Source organism: Budorcas taxicolor, chromosome 11, assembly GCF_023091745.1.
Source record: "Budorcas taxicolor isolate Tak-1 chromosome 11, Takin1.1, whole genome shotgun sequence".
Lineage (NCBI taxonomy): Eukaryota > Metazoa > Chordata > Mammalia > Artiodactyla > Bovidae > Budorcas > Budorcas taxicolor.
The window spans coordinates 162,056,013-162,079,282 of NC_068920.1; the positions used below are offsets into that span (position 1 = coordinate 162,056,013).

The window sequence follows — 23,270 nt, forward strand, 5'->3', positions numbered from 1 at the left end:
TGCCCTGGCGGTCCCTGGACCTAAATTCTCTCTTGGGAGTTCCACTACCACTGTCCCCTTTCCATCCTTACAAACACACACTCACTGGCAGCCTAATCGACCAACCCGCTGACTCTCAGCAGGTCTATGATTTTGAAAATCCAACTTTATTGTCATCTCAAGTCCTTTGGAAGATGAAAACCTACATTTTCAGGCTGGGTAACTTCCTCATGATCCCAAGCCTCCGTCCCCAACCTTGGCTGCATACAACCCACGGCCTCCAAGAGCCCAGAGGAAGTCAAGTACAGCTGCTCAGGGTCAGCTGTTCTTGGAAAGTTGAGCACATGGACGCCCCGGCTGGAGGTGTGCACCAAGGGCCCTCCTGTCTGGGTCCCAGTCCACTGCACCACACAGCCTCCTCCTTCCCTGTATTTTTATAATCTGCCCATTAAAAAAAAATTTTTTTTCTTTTCTTTTCTTTACACTGGCCTCCTTGCTTTTGCCAGTGAGGATAAAGGCTGTAAGTGCCTGGTATCTTTGTTCTGTGGCAGGGATCTCCTGGGCCTGGGGAGAGGATGAACATTTAGAACCACGTTTAGCAGTTAACCTTGTCACACTTTTTTCTTTCCTGAATTTGTTCATGCCTTTCTTTCCTAAATAAAGTGGGACTAGGAAACCAGCACGCGTGCATTCCTAAGCTCTCCTCTGCAAACAGCTGTTAGATGTGCGGCACTGTTAGCACTCCAGTCGGCATCCCGCAGCAACCACGGAGCCGGCTGGGCCAGGCTGAGCGCGCCTGGGCACCCCTCCCTCAGGCTGGGGTCGGCCGGTCAGTCACACCCGAACACTCCGTCCCAAGGAGGGCTGCTGCCTGCACAGCCACAGGGACAAGGAGACTGACTCTCCAGCTCCCTTTGGTTAGGATGCTAAGAACTCTCTCCACACTTTAAAAAAAGAGACCATCACCCTCATGTGCCAGAAGCGTCCACACGCACTGAAGTTCCGTACCATTACAGCGTGCTGTTTCCCTCTTCATGGATGAACCCTTCTACACTTTGAACTGAAAGAGAGACACGCCAAGGTCGTTGGCTCTTTACTACCAGCCTCTCCCTGCCCAGGCCTCAGCTGGAAACCCAGGCAGCAATCCTTATTAGGCTTCTAGCGTTTATTTCAGGAGCAATTGCTGGGTTCGGCTTCTCTGTCAGCCCCCGTATTCTGACTGCTATCACCTCTCTCGAGTGCATGCACCCAGGCCCTGTGGGTCCAGGACATCAGCCTTTGTCAACCCTCTCCAGGACTCTGTCTTAATCCTCTGCCATGACCAACTCACACCGGGGGTGGGGGAGCAGCACCCAGCTCCCTGCAGGGTCAGCCCCTGAAGGCAGGAACTGGAGTGAAAAGCTGATACCTGTAGAATCTCCTACAGTGAGGCAACTCTCACAGCCTGAGAAATGACGGTCAGAAACTCGGGAGAAGCTCTTTGGACCTTCAGAGGCTTCCTGCAGCAGGAGGCCAGCAGCACTCCGCCCGCAGGGGGTGTCCACATGCACAGCACCTTCCTGCTCAGGGCGCTGCTTAAGTCACTGGCCTCTCTCCTGCAGGGCCCAGGCCTGACCGCCCCCACCCCAGCCTGCGCACAGAACAGTACCAGCTTTCAAGCAAACGCCACGTAAACAAGAGGTAGTGGGGCAGGGGGACAGAGCGTGCCCCACGGGGAGCACAGTCTCCACAGGGCCAGCTCCAGACTGTTCCAACAACAGACCTTTGTTCACACAGAACTTTCTAGGAAGCTTATCAGAACCGCCAAAAGAACTTGAGAGAATGAACCATTGTTTTTTGAGCTCTGTGGCTTTAGATGCTGGACTTTAAAACCAAAAGCAGTGACAACATCTCATAAAAGCTCTCATGTCAAGATGCTCAGCTTTGCACGCCACGTCCTCCTGGAAAGGGACAGGACTGGACTTACCTGCAACGCCACCAGTGACCTAGGCTCACAGGGAGCCTGCCCAGTGAACTGAACTTCAGGAAAGGTGTGGGTGGTGTGTCAGACTCCAGGGTTCAATTTGGCCTCATATTGCACAGGTTCAAAGGACGCAACCATTTGGGGGTGGGGCGGGAAAGGAAGGAAATAAAGCTAGTGAGGAACGCACCCTGGCCCTCGGGCTAGTACACACTGCCAGGTAAATGGGAGAGAGGGTTTGGGGTGGCCGATGGGAAAGTGAAGAGGCACTGCAATGCCAGATCCGAAAACCGTTCTGCATTCAGTCAACTGTCACAGGACCCCCATCCCATTTCCTCTGCGGGAGCTCGCCCCTCAAGCCCTGGAAACAGGAAAGCTCTGAATCGGGCACTCACACCTCCTGTCTAGGCCAGCGACACACGAGTTAACACTGACGGCCAGCATCCCTAGCTGTGCTCAAGCTGGGCCTCGTTGTAGTCCATGATGCAGAGCTGGCCCACGCTGTCCGGCTTTGGGGCAGGCGGCAGCGGGCCATCGAGGGCCGGGGGGGGCCTGGCTTCCACACCCGAGTCTTTGCCCAGCTCTGTCTTTAGGGTCTCGGAAAGGCTGCCGACAGTCAGGCCATCCTCGTCGCACTGGCTCTCGCTCTTGTTACGAAACAGCTCTCGCGCCTTCATGCCCAGGAAGCTCTCTGAACTGGGAAGCGAGCCCACCGTCGTGGGAGTGCCGGAAGTGGGCTCACCCACCACCGTCTCCCATCGACTGCTGAACGGGCCCGCCCTGGGGTTGGGGGGCTTCTCCGGGGTGGAGAGCTCGCTGCTGCTGCTGCCGCCACCTCTGCCACCGCCACTGCCCCGGGCACCGCCGGGCCTGGGGGGCTTGGTCTCACCATTATGGCCGGGGGCCTCTTCGTTGTGCCCTGTCACCGAATCCGAGCAGCCGTCCTGACAGTAGTCAAGCCTGTAAGAAATCCGAGGGGGAGGAAGGGGGTTGGTGGCTGTGGCGTCCAACCACTCCGACCCCACCAGGGAGGCGCGGGGTTACAGTGACATGCGCTCACGCCGATGGGGAACTCCACTGGCCTGCTGTGTCCTAGAACAGGGCACACACGCGCGAGAGCGCATGAACATCAGATGGCGATCTTAAATAGAAATGCTCCCTGGGACCATTATTGAGCGACTCGGGGCCCAGGAAAAGGAGCAGAGAGGACAGCTGGGCCCTCAGGGACGCAGCTCAGAGCTCGTCAGGCTGGAGCCTGCTCTGTCGGTCTGCGCAGCCTCCCAACAAGGCCACGGCTGCCGACTCGCAATCCCTACCTTTCTTCTGCTGCTTCAGCTGCTTCTGGTTTTTGTTCTTCAAGTTTTTTCAGGAGGCCATCCTTCTCCAACTTGCCGTATAAATCTAAGATCTTCAATTCAAACATCTGGGTGATCCTCTTTTGGGCCTCATACCTGCTCTCTGCAGCCTGTAGCTGTCCTCTGAAAGACAAGGACCCCGCCGCCAGAGTGTAGGAGGTTCTACCCGATAAACGCATCGCAGCAGGAGCCTCCCCGCCGCAGTTACCTTGCCTGGAGCTTGACATCCTCTAGGTACTTTTTCTGTTCTAAAAGAAGGTGGTCTTTCTGAGCCAGATGAGATTCCAGTTCCAAAATCCGCTTCTGACAGGTATCAAGCCTCTGATTCTGCTGGAGAACGTGACTTCTGTTTTTTTCTAGCTCTTTCCGATAAGCAGCCTTCATCATTTCTACTTCCTTAAAAAAGAAAAAAAAAAAAGGAACTGGAGTTAGTACTTTTAGAAAATGAACATGCCATACCTACTTTGAAAAATCTACATAACAAGCACTGAGAACATCGGTATACTGCTATTGGAAACAGAAACTGATACAACTTTCTGGAAAGTAACCTGGCAGTGAGTATTAACCAACCAATCCTTCCCTAAAATCTAACCCTGTGGAGATTATCTGAAACAGAAATAGACATTTTGGCACAAAAATAACCATCACAGGATATTTAGAAGGAAAAAAACTAGAAACACTGTGAAGTCTAATGTTAAGGAAACAGTTAAGTAAATTAAAATACATCTTCAATAAATTTTTAAAATGATATATGTCAGTAAAAGACTATGAAAGCCATGTGTATGGTATAGTCAACTATGTAGATATATACATTCTGAAAACACGCCAATATCCAGTGATGATCTCAGGTGGTGGTACTGAGAAAGTCGATTCCTAGGCAGATTAGTAAGAAGTCCGGGGTCCCTGAGGAGAAGAAAGCGGTCTGGAATTCTCAAGGAGGAGGAAAGGACAAACTTCTTTTCCTCTCCATTCCTTAGTCTTAGTCACATAAATCTTTTTTCTTTAGGCCTCAAACTGATGATTACACAACAAACAACTCAGTTTAAACTCTGTACCAGGCATTAAATAACACTGTATGCTGCTGAGATAGTTTCTCCTTTCTGAAAACCTTCTGACTAATCCTGGTATTTTAGAATGTCCATTATGGGAGTGGGTCTGGTAGGGTGTCTCTGTTAAGCTCTAATCCTGTTATTCTAAAATGTAAATTGTGGGAGTGGGTCTGGCAAGACGTTTATAACCTTGAGGCATTCTTTTGATTAACCGTAATAACCGATTTAAAATGTATAAAACTCGCTTGTCAACACTAGCAAGAAGGGCACTCTTTGTCCCCCTTCTGATGTCTATGTCAGAGGCTTTCTCTGGCCCTTTTCTTACTTTAATAAAACTCTGCCACACGAAAGCTCTTGAGTGATCAAGCCTGGTCCCTGGTCCCGAAGCTAAATCTTCTCCAGAGATCACGAATCCGACACTGTTCACCATAAGCTATCAGTATGCTGTGGGTTATTTCATCCTGCTCCCTGCTCTCTTCTAACACCGGCTGAGATCAAGCCAGCGACGCAAGGTGACCGAGCAGATTTGCTCGGGCAAGGCAGCATCTGCAGACCAGACACACACGTGAGGCCTGTCAATCATGCCAGGAAGACAGCCTGCCTGCTGGCTGACGGCAACAGCAAGTGTACACGGGCACTTGGAAAAAGAGGCGGAAAGGACACTTTTCTAACAAGCATGTGCTGCATTTGTGTGGTATGTGTTTTTTTTTAAATTGTGGTAAGATAAGCCTAACATGAAATTTACATATTTTTTTTTAAAGAAGATAGTAAACCACAAGGAGCAAGGAGATGAGTAGCCCTGAAGGCACTTTTTCCATGAAGATGACTAGCAAGCTTAATGCCTCCTCGCCCAGAAGAGGATGGAGTTAAGCTCAGGACTGGGACTGGATAATGTGGTCATTCCAGTTATGGTAGATGGCTCTAGACTTCAGCACAGGGTAGTGAACAAACTAGCTCAGCAGGAAAGAACCTGCTTGCCAACGCAGGAGACGGAGGTTTGATCCCTCAGTGGGTGGGGAAGATTCCCCTGGAGAAGGAAATGGCAACCCATTCCAGTATTCTTGCCTGGGAAATCTCATGGACAGAGAAGCCTGACAGGCTACAGTCCATGGGGTTGCTCAGTCATCTCTGACTCTTTGTGACCCCGTGGACTGTACCACGCCAGGCCTCCCTGTCCATCACCAACTTCCAGAGTTTACCCAAACTCATGTCCATCGAATTGGTGATGCCATCCAACCACCTCATCTTCTGTCAACCCCTTCTCCTCCTGCCTCAATCTTTCCCAGCATCAAGGTCTTTTCCAATGAGTCAGTTCTTCGCATCAGGTGACCAAAGTATTGGAACTTCAGCATCAGCATCAGTCCTCCCAATGAATATTCAGGACTGATTTCCTTTAGGATGGACTGGTTGGATCGCCTTGCTGTCTGAGGGACTCTCAAGAGTCTTCTCCAACACCGCAGTTCAAAAGCATCAATTCTTCATCCCTCAGCTTTATGGTCCAACTCTCACGTCCATACATAAGTACTGGAAAAACCATAGCTTTGACTAGACAGACCTTTGTCAGCAAAGTAATGTCTCTGCTTTTTAATATGCTGTCTATGTTTGTCACAGCTTTTCTTTCAGGGAGCAAGTGTCTTTTAATTTCATGGCTGCAGTCACCATCTGCACTGATATGGAGCACAAGAAATAAAGTCTGTCACTGTTTTCCCATCTATTTGCCATGAAATGATGGGATGTGATGCGATGATCTTAGTTTTTTGAATGTAAGTTTTAAGCCAGCTTTTTCATTCTCCTCTTTCACTTTCATCAAGAGGCTCTTTAGTTCCTCTTCGCCTTCTGCCATAAGGGTGGAGTCATCTGCATATCTGAGGTTATTCACATTTCTCCCTGCAGTCTTGATTCCAGCTTGTGCTTCATCCAGTCCGCCATTTTGCCTGATATACTCTGCACATAAGTTAAATAAGCAGGGTGACAATATACAGCCTTGACGTACTCCTTTCTCAATTTGGAACTAGTCCGTTGTTCCATGTCTGGTTCTAATTGTTGCTTCTTGACCTGCATATAAGTTTCTCAGGAGGCGGGTAAGGTAGTCTGGTATTTCCATCTCTCTAAGAATTTTTCAGTTTGTTGTGATCCACACAGTCAAAGGCTTTAGCATAGTCAATGAAGCAGATGTCTTTTGGAATTCTCTTGCTTTTTCTATGATCCAACAGATGCTGGCAATTTCATCTCTGGTTCCTCTGCCTTCTCTAAACCCAGCTTGAACATCTAGAAGTTCTTGGTTCACATACTGTTGAAGCTGGCTTGGAGAATTTTGAGCATTACTGGACACAGAACATAATCTTGGCCAGTAAGAAGGGTGGGAGGTCTGGTGGGACAGGTTTCCTGGATGAGAGCCCTGCAGGCAGTGATGTTCTCCTCCTCCTCGGGACATCATGACATCTACCTGTGACAGTACTAACTGGGGCGCACACCTTGCAACCAGGAGCACAGGTTGACAAGATAAGGTTGGGTGGTGCAAAAGAGCAGAAAGAACCGGGCTCCTTGATGCTGTCCCTCAACAACTGACCCTACCAACCTGGAACTCACCTGCTTCGGGACTGCTTGTCAAGCTAAATAATGACACTTTTTACAGTTAAGCCAGTGAAGTCTTTTGTTTCAAGTCAGTGTCACCATGCCCCTTTTATGAACTGAGGTCAGGGGGCCTGCTCGAGGTCCCAAGAGTTTAAGTGTTCCAATCGGAAGACAGCACCGCAGTGGCCAACCCAGCCACACTTCCCTCGGGAGATGTTAAGTGTATCTGAGTAGCTTTATCAGATGTCCTCTAGTCCCTCAGGCCTGATTTCCCTTCTTTCTTCTTCCAAGGCCATTACACTTTCAAAATAGGTGAGACATGGTTTCTAGAGACATTTCCACATTTAACATCCTTCTAAAGGGAATCTGAATCTGAGTTGAGAGAAGCTGAGAAGTAACTCTTAACGGAAATTATCTCTCTCTGGTTCTAAGACTACTCCCTTTATTTGGCCAAAAAAAAAAAAAGTTGATAAAGCACAAGCCCAAGAAACCTCAGTAATGCCTATGTGTGATGGAGAAATTACTGACAGAAAGCATCTAAGCATTTACTCTTAAAATTCCATCCCAACTCACTCATTGATATTACCCTAGGCTATCTATAAAGTGACATAAAACTTCTGCCTCGACACCACTGGTGAGGCACTAATCAATGGGAGATCATCCTGATGCTGGCCTGGTTGCCAGCACTGAACCACCATCTGCTGAAATTAAATTCAGCATCACGAAGGAGAAAAAAATATGTATAGCAATATAAACCCACATCCCTGAGAGCTCTAAACAGAATTGGCTTCCCCAAGCTATTTCATTGTCTGTCTCTGTTTCAAGGGAGCGCGGCTAAGAGAAAGAACACAGTTTCATCACCTACTCTGTCCCAAGTACCATCAGGTGCTTTTACCTGTGCCTGACTTAATTTTGAAGTGGCCCACTAGGGGAAACAAGCTCATGTGACAGCTGAAAGGAGCCTGTGTTGCCAGGCCAAGGAGAGGTGGAAATAGCCCTAGGGCTGCCAAGACACTTTTTAGGAAACAGTTCATAAGCCGTTCTCTAGCCTGTGCCACAGACACACTGCCTGGGTCGTAAGAGCATCCCAGGCAAGGTCTGGCTCCCGAACCCACATACCTTGGTGGTGTCTGAATGCTTGTTCTGCAGCTGTTCCAAATATAGCTCGTTGACTTCCCCAAGAACCAACAGTTGCCTGTTCAAGAACTCCATCTGCTGTTGGACCGACTCACTATTTGAGAGCTAACCGAAACACAGAAACAAGCAAAGTGAAAGAGCTGATGACACAAAGCCTGCAAAGGGGCAGGAAGCAGGGAAGCAGCTGGGAGCAGACTATTCAGGGCTGGGGCACTGTACACAGCACAGCGGCCAGTGGGGATGGAGGCGTCCAAGGGCAACACAAATGGACAGAAATGCACTTCAAAACTGTCCGTCTGCAAAGGGGAAGAAGTGCAAATGCTCCACGTCAAAACTGGCCACCTACAGGACACCTGGAGGAGATGGATCCGTATACAATCCCACAGCAGGGATGTTAGGCCCAGAGGAATAAAGTCTCAGGGGAAACCCACCAGTTCTTTTTCTTTTTTAACTTATTTTTATTTTTTGGCCACAATGCCCAGCATTCAGGATCTTAGTTCCCTGACCAGGGGTCGAACCTCTGCCCCCTGCAGTGGAAGCGCAGAGTCTTAACCATTGGACCGGAAGGGAAGTCCCCCTACTGGTTCTTGAATAAGCAATTTATAGAGAGTGCAATGACTCCCAGAGAGGAAAAGATCATGGATCAAAAAGCTGAACGAACTCTTCATGTTTATGTGAACAAATATTGAGGAGGAGTTCCTGGGGCTCAGGCTGGGCAGCTCCCTGCTGCAGGGCTGTCCGCACACCGCCTGATATTTAGGGGTACCATACCTGCCTGCCCACTCCATGTCAGCAGCATCAAAGACATCAACCAAAAATGTCTCCAGACATTGCCCCACATCCTCTGGGGGAGGGGACGTTGGGCACCCGTGACACAGACACACAGGTACTGCACATGTCCTGCCTGGAAGAGGAAGTGGCTCTTACCTTCTGGGACACCTGGCTGAGCAGCAGCTCGGTGTGGCACACCTTGCTGTTGGCCTTCTTCAGTTCCACGCGCAGTTCTGAAATCATGTTCCTGCAGTCCTCCAGCTTCGTCTGCAGAGACACGTGCCAGGAAGTTGCAACCAGAGCAGTGGCAGCTCGGGCCCCGGGGCACCCCGGCCCTCAGCCCACAGTCCACAGAGAGCTGGGAAAGCCTCAGGCCTTGGCTGCTCTACTATTCCTGGGCCATCACACTTAAAGCTAACTTCTTAGTTTTAAAAAAAGGCAGTTACCGCTAATTTCTGAGTTTCTGACTAATTAACAAACGGGAAAAAAACAAAACCAAACCACCTTAAGTCTGCAGTTCCCAAACTGTGCTCCAAAGAGCCCCAGGGCTACACAGCAGGCTCACAGGGGCGCTGCTGGGCCAGTGGTAAATTTTGAGGGAGACACAGCGACATCTGTTGGCCATGATGTGAACTGCGAGCTGGAGGCAGCTCAGGGCTTGAGCGTCAGCAGTTGTGTGTGCTTTCAGGTGGCTGCTGTGATACACATCACCATGAGGAAAGCAATGTGAAACAGGAATGGAGGGCGTCAGTGTCTCATGATTCCAAGGTCTGAGACTCTCTGCAGTGCCCATAGGTACACTCAGCATTCGGAAATAGCTGTGGTTATTCAAAAATAAAATTGAAAACTGAAAAAAATGCATGTGTACTATTTCAATTTTTTTTCTCTCAAATTGCTAGAACCCAAAACCCAAATTATTTGGATCTACTTAATAAGCAGAACTGGCAGGTGTTTCTTTCAGCTGTGGAGTACCAGCACAAAGTTACTGAAATGCTAAAAGAACTGTGAACTCGGAAAGCAAGGGACCCTCTGCCCTTAGAGAGCACCAGACACGAAATCCAGCCGCCATGACTTCAGAGATGAGCCAGGACTTTCACACCCTCTCTGGCCTCCTCTGCAGTCCGTACCTGTAGCTCCTGGCTCTGGTTGTAGAACTCTTCCCGGTCGTGCTGAAGCTGTCTGATTTGGCTATGGAGCTGGGTGACCACTGTGTCTCGCTGCTCCTGAAGCTGATTGTACCTGGCTTGTTCTTTCTGCAGACTAATCTTCCATATCTGGATGTCTTTCTCTTGCAACTTCAACTGGTCTTTCTAGCAGATACCAAAGATGCCATCATTTTAGCTGCCTTCCAGCCTGGGCAGTGATGCTCAAGTTCAACACACACTGCAGATGTTTCACCTGAACAGTCACGAGCTACCCTGAAGCTGTAACCACAGACCTGGAACCTGCCAGCTCACTGCTGTCTAACTTGGCTTTTGGTCAAGGGTTTCCAAAATGCACGTTAGCAAGTGGATCAGAAGTGGCTGAAAGAACTTTTCCCAGCCATCAGCCTGCTCCCAATACTTTCAGAAGCCCTAACCATCAGCACTGGACTTCTCAGGTGGCAGCAGCAGTGAAGAACCCACCTGCCAATGCAGGAGATGTGAGAGATGCAGGCTCGATCCCTAGGTCGGGAAGACCCCCTGGAGGAGGGCACGGCAACCCACTCCAGGATTCTAGCCTGGAGAATCCCATGGACAGAGGAGCCTGCTGGGCTACAGTCCCTGGGGTTGCAAGGAGTCGGACACGACTGAAGCGACTCAGCACACAACCACCAGTGCTGACGTGAGCACTGGTACCGGCCAAGGTCACTCAGACACTGGATTCCCACCCTGCCCTGCACTGGGCAGGTGCTCTCTGCATCCCCAGTTGAGGAGGAGATGCTGCTATCACTACTCTCATTTTACGTAACGGGTGACGGGGGCCTCCAGAGGCTCCATTACTTTCCTAAGGTAACAGGGCCGCGGAGCCAAGATCATGTCCAGCTCTGACTGGCTTCACCACCCCCCCACGAGTTTTTGTCACGAGAGTTGTGTCCCGAGAGCTGGTTTTACATCTGGAGAAACAAAATCACCTTTCTTCTCTGCTATCATCACCGCCGATGACAGACCAACAAACACCAAAAATCACTTGTCCCCACAGGCACCAAGAGCTGCAAGGGAACGCGGGGATGCGGCCCTTCACAGGCTGACCCACCCAGAAGCTGGTGGGCGGGGCCAGACGGAGAGCCCGCCTCCCGCCCCGCCCCGCGAGACTCACCATGGCAGCGTTGTGCTCCTCCAGAGCCGCGGCCCGGATCACCTTGCGCAGGAGCCGCCTGTTGCGCAGCGCGTGCTGCTGCCGCTTGAAACGCTCGTAGAGTAACTGGTTGTGCAGTAAAAGCAACTGGTTACGGAGGGTGCGGATCTCATCTGAGGGAGGAGAGCCTGATTTTAAAGCAGAGGGAGGATGGCAGAGATGCCTTTTACATGTTGTTCAACCGAGGCCCCGCCCAGAGCTTAACGCAATTCTTGAAGGAAGAAGTCATTCGCTTTGCCAGTGACCACTTGGCTCCCAGTCAGTCACTGGGGGCTGGGGGGCAGTGCTTGCTACCTATCTCCCTTTTAAAGGAACACAGAGGGAGGGGCATGAGGCAGGATAGCTGAGAGCCCTGTGTATCTCCCCACCTATGGAGTATGATTATATGTGTGTCTACTCAAGACTCCTTTCCATGCTTCACGGGTACCTTCCTACTACCCCTCACTTTACCTGGATCTTTTCTAGGGAGAAGCCTGGCGGGAGGGCTGCCTTCCTGCACTTCTGCTCTCAAGCACTCGGCTCCTTGCCACTTTTCAAAAATAGGAAATGCTGACTTGGCAACATGTGAGCTACCATGTAGCCAAGCAGATAACCCAGCTGGAGCGGACAGGAAGGGGCACCCTCCTTCAAGGACAGAAAGGGCCACCAGCAGGCAGGATCCCTGCTGGCTGGATTTGGAGCTGAAGTAACAACTTTACCTCCGAAGTGGGTCCAGTCCACAGACTTGCTGGGTAAAGACAACCTAGGAAGAAAGTTGTCGAGTAACAAAGTTACCGATCTCAGCTGGAAAAACTAGGCAGATCACGTCTCTGTGATCACAAGCCAGAGGCGTGAGACAGTTTCAAACTTGAAGTCCCCCGGGGACAGAGGGGGTCAGAGCCCCCAGTAAGCATGGCTGCGTCTCCAGAATGGAGAGGCCCCTAACTCACAGTTCACACTGCAGCCTGGGCATGCTGGGCGGCTCCTCACGGCAGGGAGAGATCAAACACCCTGGGCGCTGCTTTCAGCCCTCCCTGCCCCACCATACACAGGGTGCGGCTCTCTGCTGAGAGGCTACTGTTGTCCAGGTTAAGGACACAGCAGCTGATTCACCTGAGTCTACTACACTAAACTTCACTCAAGACAGACCTTAAACAGGACAGTTATCTGTCAAATTCCACTTGGGTTATTCTGCAGAGGAAAAATGAAAGCCCTCACCCGCTAAGAGCCTGTTTAGGAACAGCGTTACTATGGATAGTGACTCTCTTATCCTTTCCTAGGTCACCTTTGAAAACCATAGTAAAAGAAGGGCTGAAAACAGCTGTTCAGGGGGGTTCTTAACCTGTGTGTGCGAGCTGGAAGTGGGGACAGGCCACCTGGACCTTGCAGTGAAATGTTGATTTTATTCTCCATCTAATGGGCTATGCCACCAAAACAGAGCAACAAATAATCTGTAGCTGGAGAAGGCGACTTCGTGACCAGTGTTTCTGTATTATTTGAATACAATAAGCTCGTCCTCAAGTGTCAGAGAGCAGAGTGAAAGCATTTACGCTTGCTCACAGCACAGGAGGGTCTATGCAGAGAAGACTTATTTCTCACTGGCCCATTACCTAAGGAATGGCCTGAGGGTAACATGCACAGAGGACATGTACATTCGTAGGTTTGAAAAGGCATCAGGTTAGGAGGATACCCGACAAAACGCAGAACCAGCTGCCTCTGGTGAGCGCGCAAAGAGGAACTCCTGCCTCCAGCCACCCGCTTCCCATAGTTGCGAACCAGGTGGGAAGTGCAGACCGCAGCCCCATGCCGAGCCTCACCTGTTGAGCTCCTTGCTGTGCACGTCTGCTCCCTGCTGAATCAGCCTGTCCAGCACTTCCATGGGGGAGGCGGAGGGCGTGAAGTCCTCCTCTGCACTTCCCTTTGCCTTCTTGAGCAGTTCCTCCGTCTTCTTGCTGACAAAATGATGGGCAGTCTTTGGCAATGCCACCTCAAAAAGATGATCGTATGGGGGAGGCTGCCCACTGCCAAACCCCACTCCCCTCTGAGGTGGAATTTTACAGGGGCTGGGGGTGAGGATGCTGGCCTCCAGGGAGGCCTGGCGCTCCCTGTTCCCGGCAGGGCTCTCCCCGGTGCCTCCGCAGGGCAGGTCTATGGGCGTAAAGGCTTGCTTTGGTGTGTCAGGCCCCGACTTGTCCAGGGAGGAGTTTAAAGGCTCAGGGTTCGCACTGGGGCCCTGAGTGCTGGAGGAAGCTGAGAGGGTCTTCCGCGGGCAGCCCGGCAGACTGTCCCGGTAGAAGGGCGAGTCGAAGCCTCCTCGAGGAACCAGGGGCTCGGCATCGGCCGTCGTGATCTCAGACAGCTCTTTAGATATGGCCGCTGCAAGGAGGGAGGAGGGAAGAGACAGTGCATCCAGGTCAGGCCGGGCAGTGTGGGGCTGTGTGCTGCCCTGTGCCACCCAGAGGGACCAGGCACAGGGCTCAGAACAAAACTCCCATCTCCCTCCCCCAAAGGAAGAAAAAGCAGGCAATCCTGTGCGTGTTGATACTGAGTCCCGGTTTTCGGGCAGAATGAGGGCTTTATCAATGTGCAGCATCTCCACAAGCCCAGAACCCTGCACACGTTACCTTCTTCTTTATCCTTCTCAATACTGTCTTCTTCAGAAGCCAGGTCGCCTAAAAACCCTGGAAGATCACTGAGAGTGACAGATTCCTTGCCTCCGTGCAGCTCTTCTAAAGAGAAAACAAGACAGTCAAACATGCTGGAGACCCCCATCCCCATGAGAACTGCTCACACTGTGACAGAACAGGCCCACCCTGGCTCTCCTGCTGAAGAAGACAGGGGGAGACAGCTCTCTTCTGGAACTCCCAGAGCCAAACGGCTATAATGATCCAATGCAAGATACCACAGAAGACAAAACTCTTCATTCTTTCTTAACATTGCAGAGAATAGATAAAGCCATGGTTTGATCAGCTCAAGACACAAGTACTCAGCAGCTTTTACAGGATGCTATTATGAGGTTGGCTTTTAGAATTAATTACATGTTTCATTATCTCTGGGCTTCAGTGTTTCATGGTGCTCTGGACTTTCCGTTTCCACACTATGACCCAACCCATCAAGAGTCGAGCAAGGTCCACCGTTACCCAGAGGCCTTACCTAATCCTCTGTCATTCGGAACATGGGGTTGTCTGTGTAGACAGGGCCTTGCAGAGTCTGTTCTCTCTTCCTGAAAAGACAGGTACCATTTATATATCACAGGGCAGAAAACTGTGTGCATGGTCTCTAATGCTAGAGAAATATCCTAAACTCAAATTTTAGTATATTATAAAGGAGTTTAAAGTTTAGCCCAGTAGTTCTCAAACTGGTGTCAGGACACCTTTCTGTTCTTAACAGTGACTAAGAATCTCAAGGATTTTGTTTATATGGCTAAATATATTGATAGTTACCACGCCAGAAACTACAACAGAATTTTAGAAATATTAATTCACTTAACAAACTCAGGAATTTCTTGGTGGTTCAACGTTAGGACTCCATGCTTTTACTGCTGAGGAGGTGGGTTCAATCCCTGGTCGGGGAACTAAGATCCTACAAGCTGTGGAGCATGGCCAGAAAAATACCCAACCCAACAGATGTAAACATAAATGACATATTTCTATGAAACACAACTATATTTCCCAAAACAAAGGTAAGTTTAATGAGAAGGATCAAGTGGTTCCACATTTCTGCAATCTCTTTCATATCTGGCTTAATAGAAGGAGGCTGGGTTCTTATGGCTGCCTCTGCTCTGCTGGGTTACATGTTATTCTGGCTAAAGCGTAGGAGAAAAACTCTAGGCCCCCACGGATAAGCAGTTATAAAAAGCAGAAAGATTTTTTAGATAACTGCAGAAAACCATCTTTGATGTTACTCCAAAACTCGACAAGGGTATTTTTTTTTCAAGGTTAGTTATGGAGCAGAACCTGAAACCATGGCAATTCACTCTTCACATCGTGTTAAGTAAGATCCACTGGTCTCTCTTGCCTCCCAGAGGTATTACCTACATGTGGGTCTTTAACATCACACACAAGGCGGGCAGAACACTGGCTCACCAAGCTGTGCATATCTTCTAAGTGTTAAAACATTTCATTATACGATATTGAAAACTCAAACCTATCAACCAAGCTTCCCAAGACTTTTCAATCTTGTCATGAAAGACTCAGGGGCACTATCAAGCACTCGGTGGCAGATACCAGGTTTTTAATATTCTAATTGCACGTTTTTATCGTGGGCAACAAAGACCGTCAGTTGTTTATCTTCAAGTGACAGACCCAGTTTGTCATCTAAGAAGCTAACTGCCTGCCTAATACTCAAGTCTGAGTAACCATGGTTTGTCACCAGTTATTCTTTCAAATAAGACTGCTGTTCCATAAAAGAGAGCAACTAGTTCAACTCTCAACTCAAATAATGTCACAAGTGCTTATGGAAACCACATGTTGGTATGCACGCAAACTGCTTTATGTCTACTTCCTGTTTTATCACAAACAATATTAAACACGTGGGTTCTTTCTATAGAATACTCGAGGTTGGCACTTTTTTTTTTTTGGTTGTTGCTTCTTCTCTTCTGCCAAACTGAAAGAGCACATCAAAGAAGAAGAATGCAATGCCACTAGAAGAGTTTGATTTTGTACCACAAGGCCAGCCATCTTACCCACTACTGTTTCTATGCCACGAGTATAAATGCCAATGCAGAAAAGAGGGGCGAATGACCACGTAAGAGTAACTATGAAAGTGGATTTGCCCTGGCAGAGTCTCTTAGAAGGTTTGGGGATCCTCAGGGTCAGCAGACCACATTCTATGAGAGCTGCTGATTGGTCTATTTTCAATCGATCTGATTCAAACCCATTACATTTTAGGTCAGACTTCTAACTGGCATAAAAGGTTTCCCAAAGTGAGGCTGGAAGCAAGTCTCTGTGCGTGGGCGAGGGGACAGCAGACGAGCCCGGCAAACCTTCTTGGGGGCAGTGGCCTGCGGGAGTGAAAGGTGCACGTAGTCGTCCGAATGGCAGGGTGGGGCTGGAGGAGGAGAGGTTGCAGGGGTTCCCAGAGGAGTTCCTTTCCCACCTGCTCCAAGACAAGAGCAGAACACACACACAAACACACTGTCAGTTTAACGATTAGGAAAACTGCCACTTCTTTTTCTTTCCCAGCCTAACTAGTAGTGCAAAGAAAGCCCCTACACTTCACTTTCTGGAGAATCTATATCAAGTCTTTTTTTTTTTAAGGCTCACTTTAACTTCTGAAAGTTCCAGGCATTTGTATTAAGCATCAAAACTAGGTTTCCTACTGCAAGAGGCTCTCAAACTCTTAGATCTTAGAGGAGACTGTTCCTTATCATAACAGGCTGGCCTGAACCAATCAGCCAAACCTAACCTAAGCCATACATACCAGTTGTACCAAAGACTTTACTGTAAGGGTGTGACAGATCAGGTGGGACATTTCCAGGAGAAGTTGGAGGAGTGGTCATCCCACAAACTGCAGACGGGCTCCAAAGAGTAGCCTAGGAAGTTAACAGGCAGGTCAGCAACGAAAAACAAACACCACCACCTCCCGAGGTACAAGCCTGTGACCAACAATCATTTTAAATTTAGCCTTTCAATTGGGAAAAGGAATCTTACTAAAGCTTTATCAAGAGACACGTTGCATTTTCTAAGCCTAGACGCCAAGAGAAACCCAAGTGGCAACAGTTAACTTTCTCTGCAAACATGACGCATCCTCAAAGCTAATTCCTGAAACAAGCAGTGAGAGATTTTCCCAACCGCAGGCTAAACCCTGACCCCGAAGGCCAGCTTCACCAGCAAGTAGAGAAGAAAGCAGGCACACTAGTTGACAGCGTACTTGTGGCGGCTCAGCTAATAGCCGTGTTGACGGGGAACTCAGAGTCTGAGGTAGCTGCCCTGGCGTGTTTAACGTCAGCCGAGAAGGAGAGCAGGGGGTAGAAGCAGCATTCCCTACAAGGGAAGGGAAAGAACACATGGGGTCAGCGTGGGGCTCCAGTCATTCTGACAAAGAACTACGGTCCTCGAGACCATCTGATAGCATTCAGTTCCCTACATTTAAAAAGGCTGAGGGGACTCCTAATGTCCATGGGTATAAAGTAGCATTTAAAAGGCCCTTCATAAGACCCTTTTGGAGAAGGAAATGGCAACCCACTCCAGTATTCTTGCCTGGAAAATCCCATAGACAGAGGAGCTGGGCAGGGTATAGTCCATGGGGTCACAAAGAGCCAGACATGGCTGAGTGACTAACACTTTATAATACTCTTTAGCAATAAAGTTCACTAAGGTTTGATGTCTCATTAAGCTTCAGAATAGCTTGAAAAAGCACAACTTGTATGACAATTTCAGCAGGTGCTACCTGTAGATAAGCCTAGACTTTTATTTCATCCAATTGTCCAGATTTGTTCAAAACTGTGTCAATGTGACGGCCCAGAGGGCCTCACTAAAGGCGTCTGAAAGAGTAGAGGCTTCCTTTATAAGCAGGAGCCTAGAAGTCATATCCTTCCATCCATTTTCTTTGTTAAGTGCTGAGGACACAGCCCAACTCTGTTGACATACTATCAAGGTGGAGATTAACGTCATAAGATTGTGAATTAAACTTAGGGGAGAAGTTAATCAGGAGAAAATGGAGACAAATCCAAATTTTTAAGTATTTGGGAAACAGTTCCTAGGAGCTCAACTAAGCCTTACTGTAGGAAAAGAAACTAAAGTCAACAATAAACAATGCTTTCCAGAGACAAAGTTGTAAAGAGATAAGTACCAAAGTCACTTTTTACCATAGCTATTCTGTGTGTCAACATAAGAGCTGGCGGAGACATCGGCTGAACGATGAGGAAAACGGGCTGAGATTTGGTGAGACACAGAATAGCCATCTTCATATGAGGCTTCTGTAGGGTCCAGAGAGATTTTGGCACATTCTATGACAACATCATGTGTTTCTAATCTCTTCCACCTGTAGAAGACAATCAAAGTCAAGAAATGCAAGTTATAATCCATTTAATCAAACCATCAAATACTTCAGAGTGCAGACTCAATGCCAGCCACTGAACCAGCAAGAATAAGGCAGAACCACCCCAGCCCAAGTACGAATTAGCACTATGATAAAGGAATTAGCCATTCATTTTACAAACCTACAGTGGAGGTGATTTAGTCGCTAAGTTATGTCCAGCTCTGTGACCCCTTGGACCATAACCCACCAGGCTCCTCTGTCCATGAGACGTCTCAGGCAAGAATACTGGAGTGGGCTGCCATTTCCTTCTCTAGAGAATCTTCCCAACCCAGAGACTGAACCCAGGTCTCCTGCATTACAGGAGATCTCCAGTACTGCAGGTGGAGTGAGCCACCAGGGAAGCCTTACAAACCTATACCCTATTTAAAATGGTTATATCAAGTTATCAGAAACTAATCTGAAACCAAAGTTTCAGCAACAATAGACCAGGCATAGCCTCAAAACAGAACACAGACTATGCAGAGCAGTCAGCAGGGGACTCTCCTTTGGAACAGAAGTAATCACAGAACAGGGGGGCCTGGGAACGGCCAGGCAGCTGAGGCTGACTTAAGGTCTCCCGTCAAACCCTCAGGATTCTCATCCATCCCCAGACCAGAAAGACAGCTCAGCAAGTCTCGAACCTAGAGAAAGCCCATGAGGATATTTAAAGAATTGTCTCAAGAGTCCTGCTGTGTGATCCAGAGTTCCATGTCTAAGAAATCAGCCTGTGGAAACAGACACATATCAAGATGGACAACAACAGTCAGCACAGCTTGTCAAAGAAGAAGGAAAGAGACAACCTAAGGTCCAACCAGAGAGACAGGGTCTACAGAAAGGTACCCTGCCATGGAAAAGCATGCTTTTGGCAGATCATGACTGCCAGGAGTGGGAGAGGACAATGGCCCCCAAGAGCATGAAGGAACTTTCTGGGCTTCAGCTTCCAGCTAAATTGTAACCCTACCTCCAAATTTCTAGGCATCAAATTTCTGACGTCTGAATTTCTAGACATCAATATTAACGTCCTTACGGTAGGTGAGCATTTAGGTCACTTCCACGGATCCTCCCCAGTGCTCTCAAAACAGCAGATCGCTGATTTGTTGTTTCTAAACTGATTTTGAACAATGCATTATAATGACTAGATCAGTACCACTGACAGCTGAGCCAAAGAGTATTCTGTAATATTTCCCCTTCTGTCCAATTTAGTTTCTCCTACAGTTTAAATTTTTCTGTTTCTTTGCCTCAGTCTTCCACGTATCTAATACTAATCCTTCCTAAACTTGCTCTAACAGCTGGGGGAAAATGCCTAATATAATTTTTACGTAACAAAATGCAAACCATTTACCGAGATTGTTCACCTTCTCCTAAAGAGCTGCCTGCCAGAGCCCTCCCTCTCCTACTGGTTGTTCTCAGCACTGCTATACAAGTTATACCAAGACTCCCCTTGCCAAAGACCCTAAGTCAGGTCCCCCATTTCCTGGACTCTGTCTTCCTTGATTTTACTCTCATTTTAGTGAAGAACACGCTTCAGTGGTTCACTAAAGAAGGGTACATGGGAGGTAAATTTGAGTCCCTGCGTATCTAAAAATATCTCATACTTGATAGGCAATCAGGCTAGGAATAAAATTCTAAGTTGAAAACCTTTTTCTCTCCGTTTTGAAGGTGTTTCAGAAGCTAACCTCATTTTGACTTCTGATCCTGTTTTTTTTTTTTTTTTTTCTGAAATTTCACAATATTGAGCTGGTAGCATTCTTTTTCATTGACTGTGCTGGGAACTACATAAACCTCTTCAACCTGGAAACGCATGTCTTTCAATTCTATGATTGTATTTTCTTGTATCATTTGTACTTGTATTGGAAATTTTCTTCTATTATTTCTTTCACAATTTCTTCCCCTACCAAAGTTTTCTCCTCCCCTTTTTATTGGATGTTAGACTTTCTGGACTGATTATTTTAAATTTCTTTCATCTCACTCATCTCTATCCTCTGATTCTGCTAAGATACCCTCAAATATACCCTCCAATTCTTTTATCAGAATGCTTATTTTAGCTCTAGTTTTAAACTTCCAGCACTGCTTTCTTTAGCCTCTCGTGCAGCGTCCCTAACTTTATACACGCACTCACGTCTCGTCTCTGCAGCCACCGTGGACGCCTCCTTTGCTCTCTGCAGTGGCTTTGTCTCTTGCGAGCTCCTCTACCTACTCTTTCCCTTGGTCTCTTGTCTCTGGCGCTAGAACCTTCCTTCAAAGGCCAGATGACCCGCCTATCCAAGGTGAGTGAGGCTCCATAAGTTGAACCAGGAGATTTCCTAATTAACACAACAGACTGGACGTGCGCATCCAACTGCACGATTCCCCCAAACCCCACCACCGTCTGTCTCCTTTTAAATATAAACCTACAAGAAAGAGAAGCATGAGGAAACAGAGAACAGGACCACATGTGTTTGAAACCAGAAAGCCAAAGGGTAAGTAGTGACTGAATCCCAGAAAGCAGAACCCTAAGGTGCCAATGTTTCAAAGCTAAAAGTCAACCTGACTTATACTGGAGAATCCTTGAAAAGCAAAAGAACTTGCATACATGAAGTATTTCTAGAACTGGAGATGAGTGACAGGTCAATCAGGGCAGCTAAAATCAGGAAGATGGGGTAAACGCTGCCTGAGCCCTGAGATCCCACTTGGCTTTCCGAAATCTGGACTCATCTCTGAAGAGGTTCAACAGAGTCAAGGGACTGAGGCACTCCAAAGAGAGGAGTTAAGTGAGCATGTACATTCTGAAGGCCAAGACCACTCATCTCTCCCACCAAGCAGTCTCTACTCTCCAGGAGTAGCCCAACTCTTAGAGACTAGAGATCAGAAAGCCCTTTTCTGAAAAAGTCTGACCAACTCAAAAGGAAACCAATATTGACAGCAGCATCTCCTACAGATGCTCAGAACAACCTACAAGAAAGCACAAAGTCAACAAGCCCTATCCTTGGGAATGGAGGTTTTTAGTGTCCTCATCCAAATATAAGTAGATCACCAGATCTTTGCAAAAAGCCTCAAAATTTTAAAAAGAACAACAACAGGGCAGTTTAGAGAAAAAAGACTATGTAGGAAAAAGAAAACCTTAAAAAAAAAACTCCCATCAATCTTATCAAAGACTTGAGACTGCATCCATGAAACAAAAACAGGCTACAATTTTAAACAATGGGAGCATCCGGAGAACTAAAGAGTTCTTAGGTACGGAAAACGTGGCAGAAATGAATACAGAAGGATTAAGAGCTAAAGACAATGAAATCTTTAGGAAGTAGGACAAGAGAGCAGAGAGAAAAAACAGGAGAGCAAAGAAAAGCAGAGAACCACTCAAGGAATTCTCAATCAGAACATTAAGAGTTCTAGAAAGAAAGACAGAGATAGCAGAGGAAAAGAAATCAAGCACAATATAACTGCAGAAAATTTCCTAGCATTTAAAGATAAGAGCTTCCAGACTGAAAAACGAGAACAGATTCATGTCAAGGGACATCACTAGGAAGTTTCAGAGTATTTTGAGAGCAAAGAGAAGACAATAAACAAAGATGATCAGAAATAAGAATGTCTCTGGATTTCAACAACAGCATTGGCGGCAAAGGGGCAATGGAATAACGCCTTCAAACTGCTGAATGAGAATGACTCCCAACCCAGAAATCTATACCCACACAGAAAACAGCATCCTTTCTCTAAAATCCCATGAAAAGAGGAGCGAACCCAGAAAGGCATGAGATAGAGGAAAGGGGAGAACGTGCACAGGTGAGAGGCAGAGAAGCCATGAGAGTCAGACGGCGGCCGTGCACGAGGCACCGAAGACGACTGCTGAGATCAGAACGCACGCTGAGACAGGCGTGCGCAGGCCCTCACTAAGGTTTCTCCTGCCACCGAACCACCCTCCCAACAGAGGAACAGAGCATCTAGGCGGCCTAGACAACTTGTTGGTACTTAGCTTGTCTTGATTAATGAATACACTAATGAAGTGCCTGCTCTCCCTGGATTAGCTAAGGACATTCATCTCTTCCCACAGGAGGATTCTTCTCTGACCTACACTTGGAAGCTGCCACGAGTGCACACAGAGCAGTCTCCTCCCTCTGCCGTATCTCGGCAGCAGATTCAGTACCTGGCCCTCGCTATGGATCTCACCAGATGCCCTGACTAGGGTAAGCCGCGAGTTCTTCCCTCTTGGTTCTTCCTCTTACCTCCTGGGAACCTTCATCTCACGGTGTCAAGACTGCCTTTTCCAAGGCTAGACTTTGCTTGCTCTCAAAATGAAACAACACATGTGGTCAAACCATGAAAGAGAGGACTTCCCTGCTGGCACAGTGGTTAAGAATCCGCCTGCCAAGGCAGGGGACATAGGTTCAATCCCTGACCTGGGAAGAGTCCACGTGCCATGGAGCAACTAAGCCTGCGAGCCTCAGCTACCGAGCCCTCAGGCTCTAGAGCCCGGGCTCTGCAACAAGAGGAGCCACCACCACGAGAAGCCCCTGCACTGCAACGAAGAGGAGCCCTGCCCGCGGTGACTAGGGAAAGCCTGCGCACAGCAACAAAGACTCACTGCAACCAAACACTAAGTGAACAAAGATAAAGACTTTTTTTTTTCACAGTAAGAGAATGATTAAAATAAAAGCAAGAATGGCAGTTGTCTCTAAGGTGAGACAGGGACCAGGGACAAAGATGATTGCAACTGGAGAGGGTACTGTCCCATTTTTTTAAAGTGGTGTCTACACAAGCATCCACACATTACTATAAACTTTGCTTACACGTTTTCTAAGCTCCTCTACATGTATCTCACAGCAAGTTGCTCAGATAAAAGGTCTGTGTAGCAGAGGGAGGGCTTGTGGAGATCTGAGATTTACTGAGGTGATCAAGCAGTGAGTCATCTTTTTCAGGGGGAGATCCTCAAACATCAATATCCAAGCATCACTTCTCCTCCAAAAGGCATCAACTCCCTGCCTGGGGAGCAGCCAGAGAGAAGCAAGGGAAGGGCTGAGCCTCACACAGCTTGGTGTGTAGGATTTCACCTCACTTCCTTCTTTGTGGTCGTGACTCAGCTCCACCTTCCACTAAGCCTGGCATTCTCAACTAAGGAGGCTGGCAGGTTCCACT

General features: G+C 48.1%; 2 protein-coding genes across 4 annotated transcripts in view; both read right to left on the bottom strand.

Annotated features, from left to right (window-relative positions):
- The window catches only part of AK8 (adenylate kinase 8), a 155,320-nt gene extending 152,937 nt beyond the window's left edge, over positions 1-2,383 (bottom strand). The window contains exon 1 of the mRNA XM_052649437.1: positions 2,335-2,383. Within this exon, the coding sequence (XP_052505397.1) occupies positions 2,335-2,383 (49 nt within the window). The remainder of the gene's footprint in view (positions 1-2,334) is intronic.
- A 2-nt stretch (positions 2,384-2,385) lies between these two features.
- The window catches only part of TSC1 (TSC complex subunit 1), a 47,117-nt gene continuing 26,232 nt past the window's right edge, over positions 2,386-23,270 (bottom strand). For 2 of the 3 annotated variants that reach the window (XM_052649432.1, XM_052649431.1), the window contains exons 9-23: positions 17,950-18,125; positions 17,013-17,125; positions 16,563-16,674; positions 16,126-16,238; positions 14,295-14,364; positions 13,766-13,870; positions 12,959-13,517; positions 11,861-11,904; positions 11,124-11,290; positions 9,953-10,135; positions 8,982-9,092; positions 8,037-8,159; positions 3,503-3,690; positions 3,256-3,417; positions 2,386-2,899 (exon numbers count right to left, since the gene is read on the bottom strand). In XM_052649432.1, coding sequence (XP_052505392.1) covers positions 2,386-2,899; positions 3,256-3,417; positions 3,503-3,690; positions 8,037-8,159; positions 8,982-9,092; positions 9,953-10,135; positions 11,124-11,290; positions 11,861-11,904; positions 12,959-13,517; positions 13,766-13,870; positions 14,295-14,364; positions 16,126-16,238; positions 16,563-16,674; positions 17,013-17,125; positions 17,950-18,125 — 2,740 coding nt within the window. The remainder of the gene's footprint in view (positions 2,900-3,255; positions 3,418-3,502; positions 3,691-8,036; positions 8,160-8,981; positions 9,093-9,952; positions 10,136-11,123; positions 11,291-11,860; positions 11,905-12,958; positions 13,518-13,765; positions 13,871-14,294; positions 14,365-16,125; positions 16,239-16,562; positions 16,675-17,012; positions 17,126-17,949; positions 18,126-23,270) is intronic. The other variant, XM_052649433.1, reaches the window with a different exon arrangement.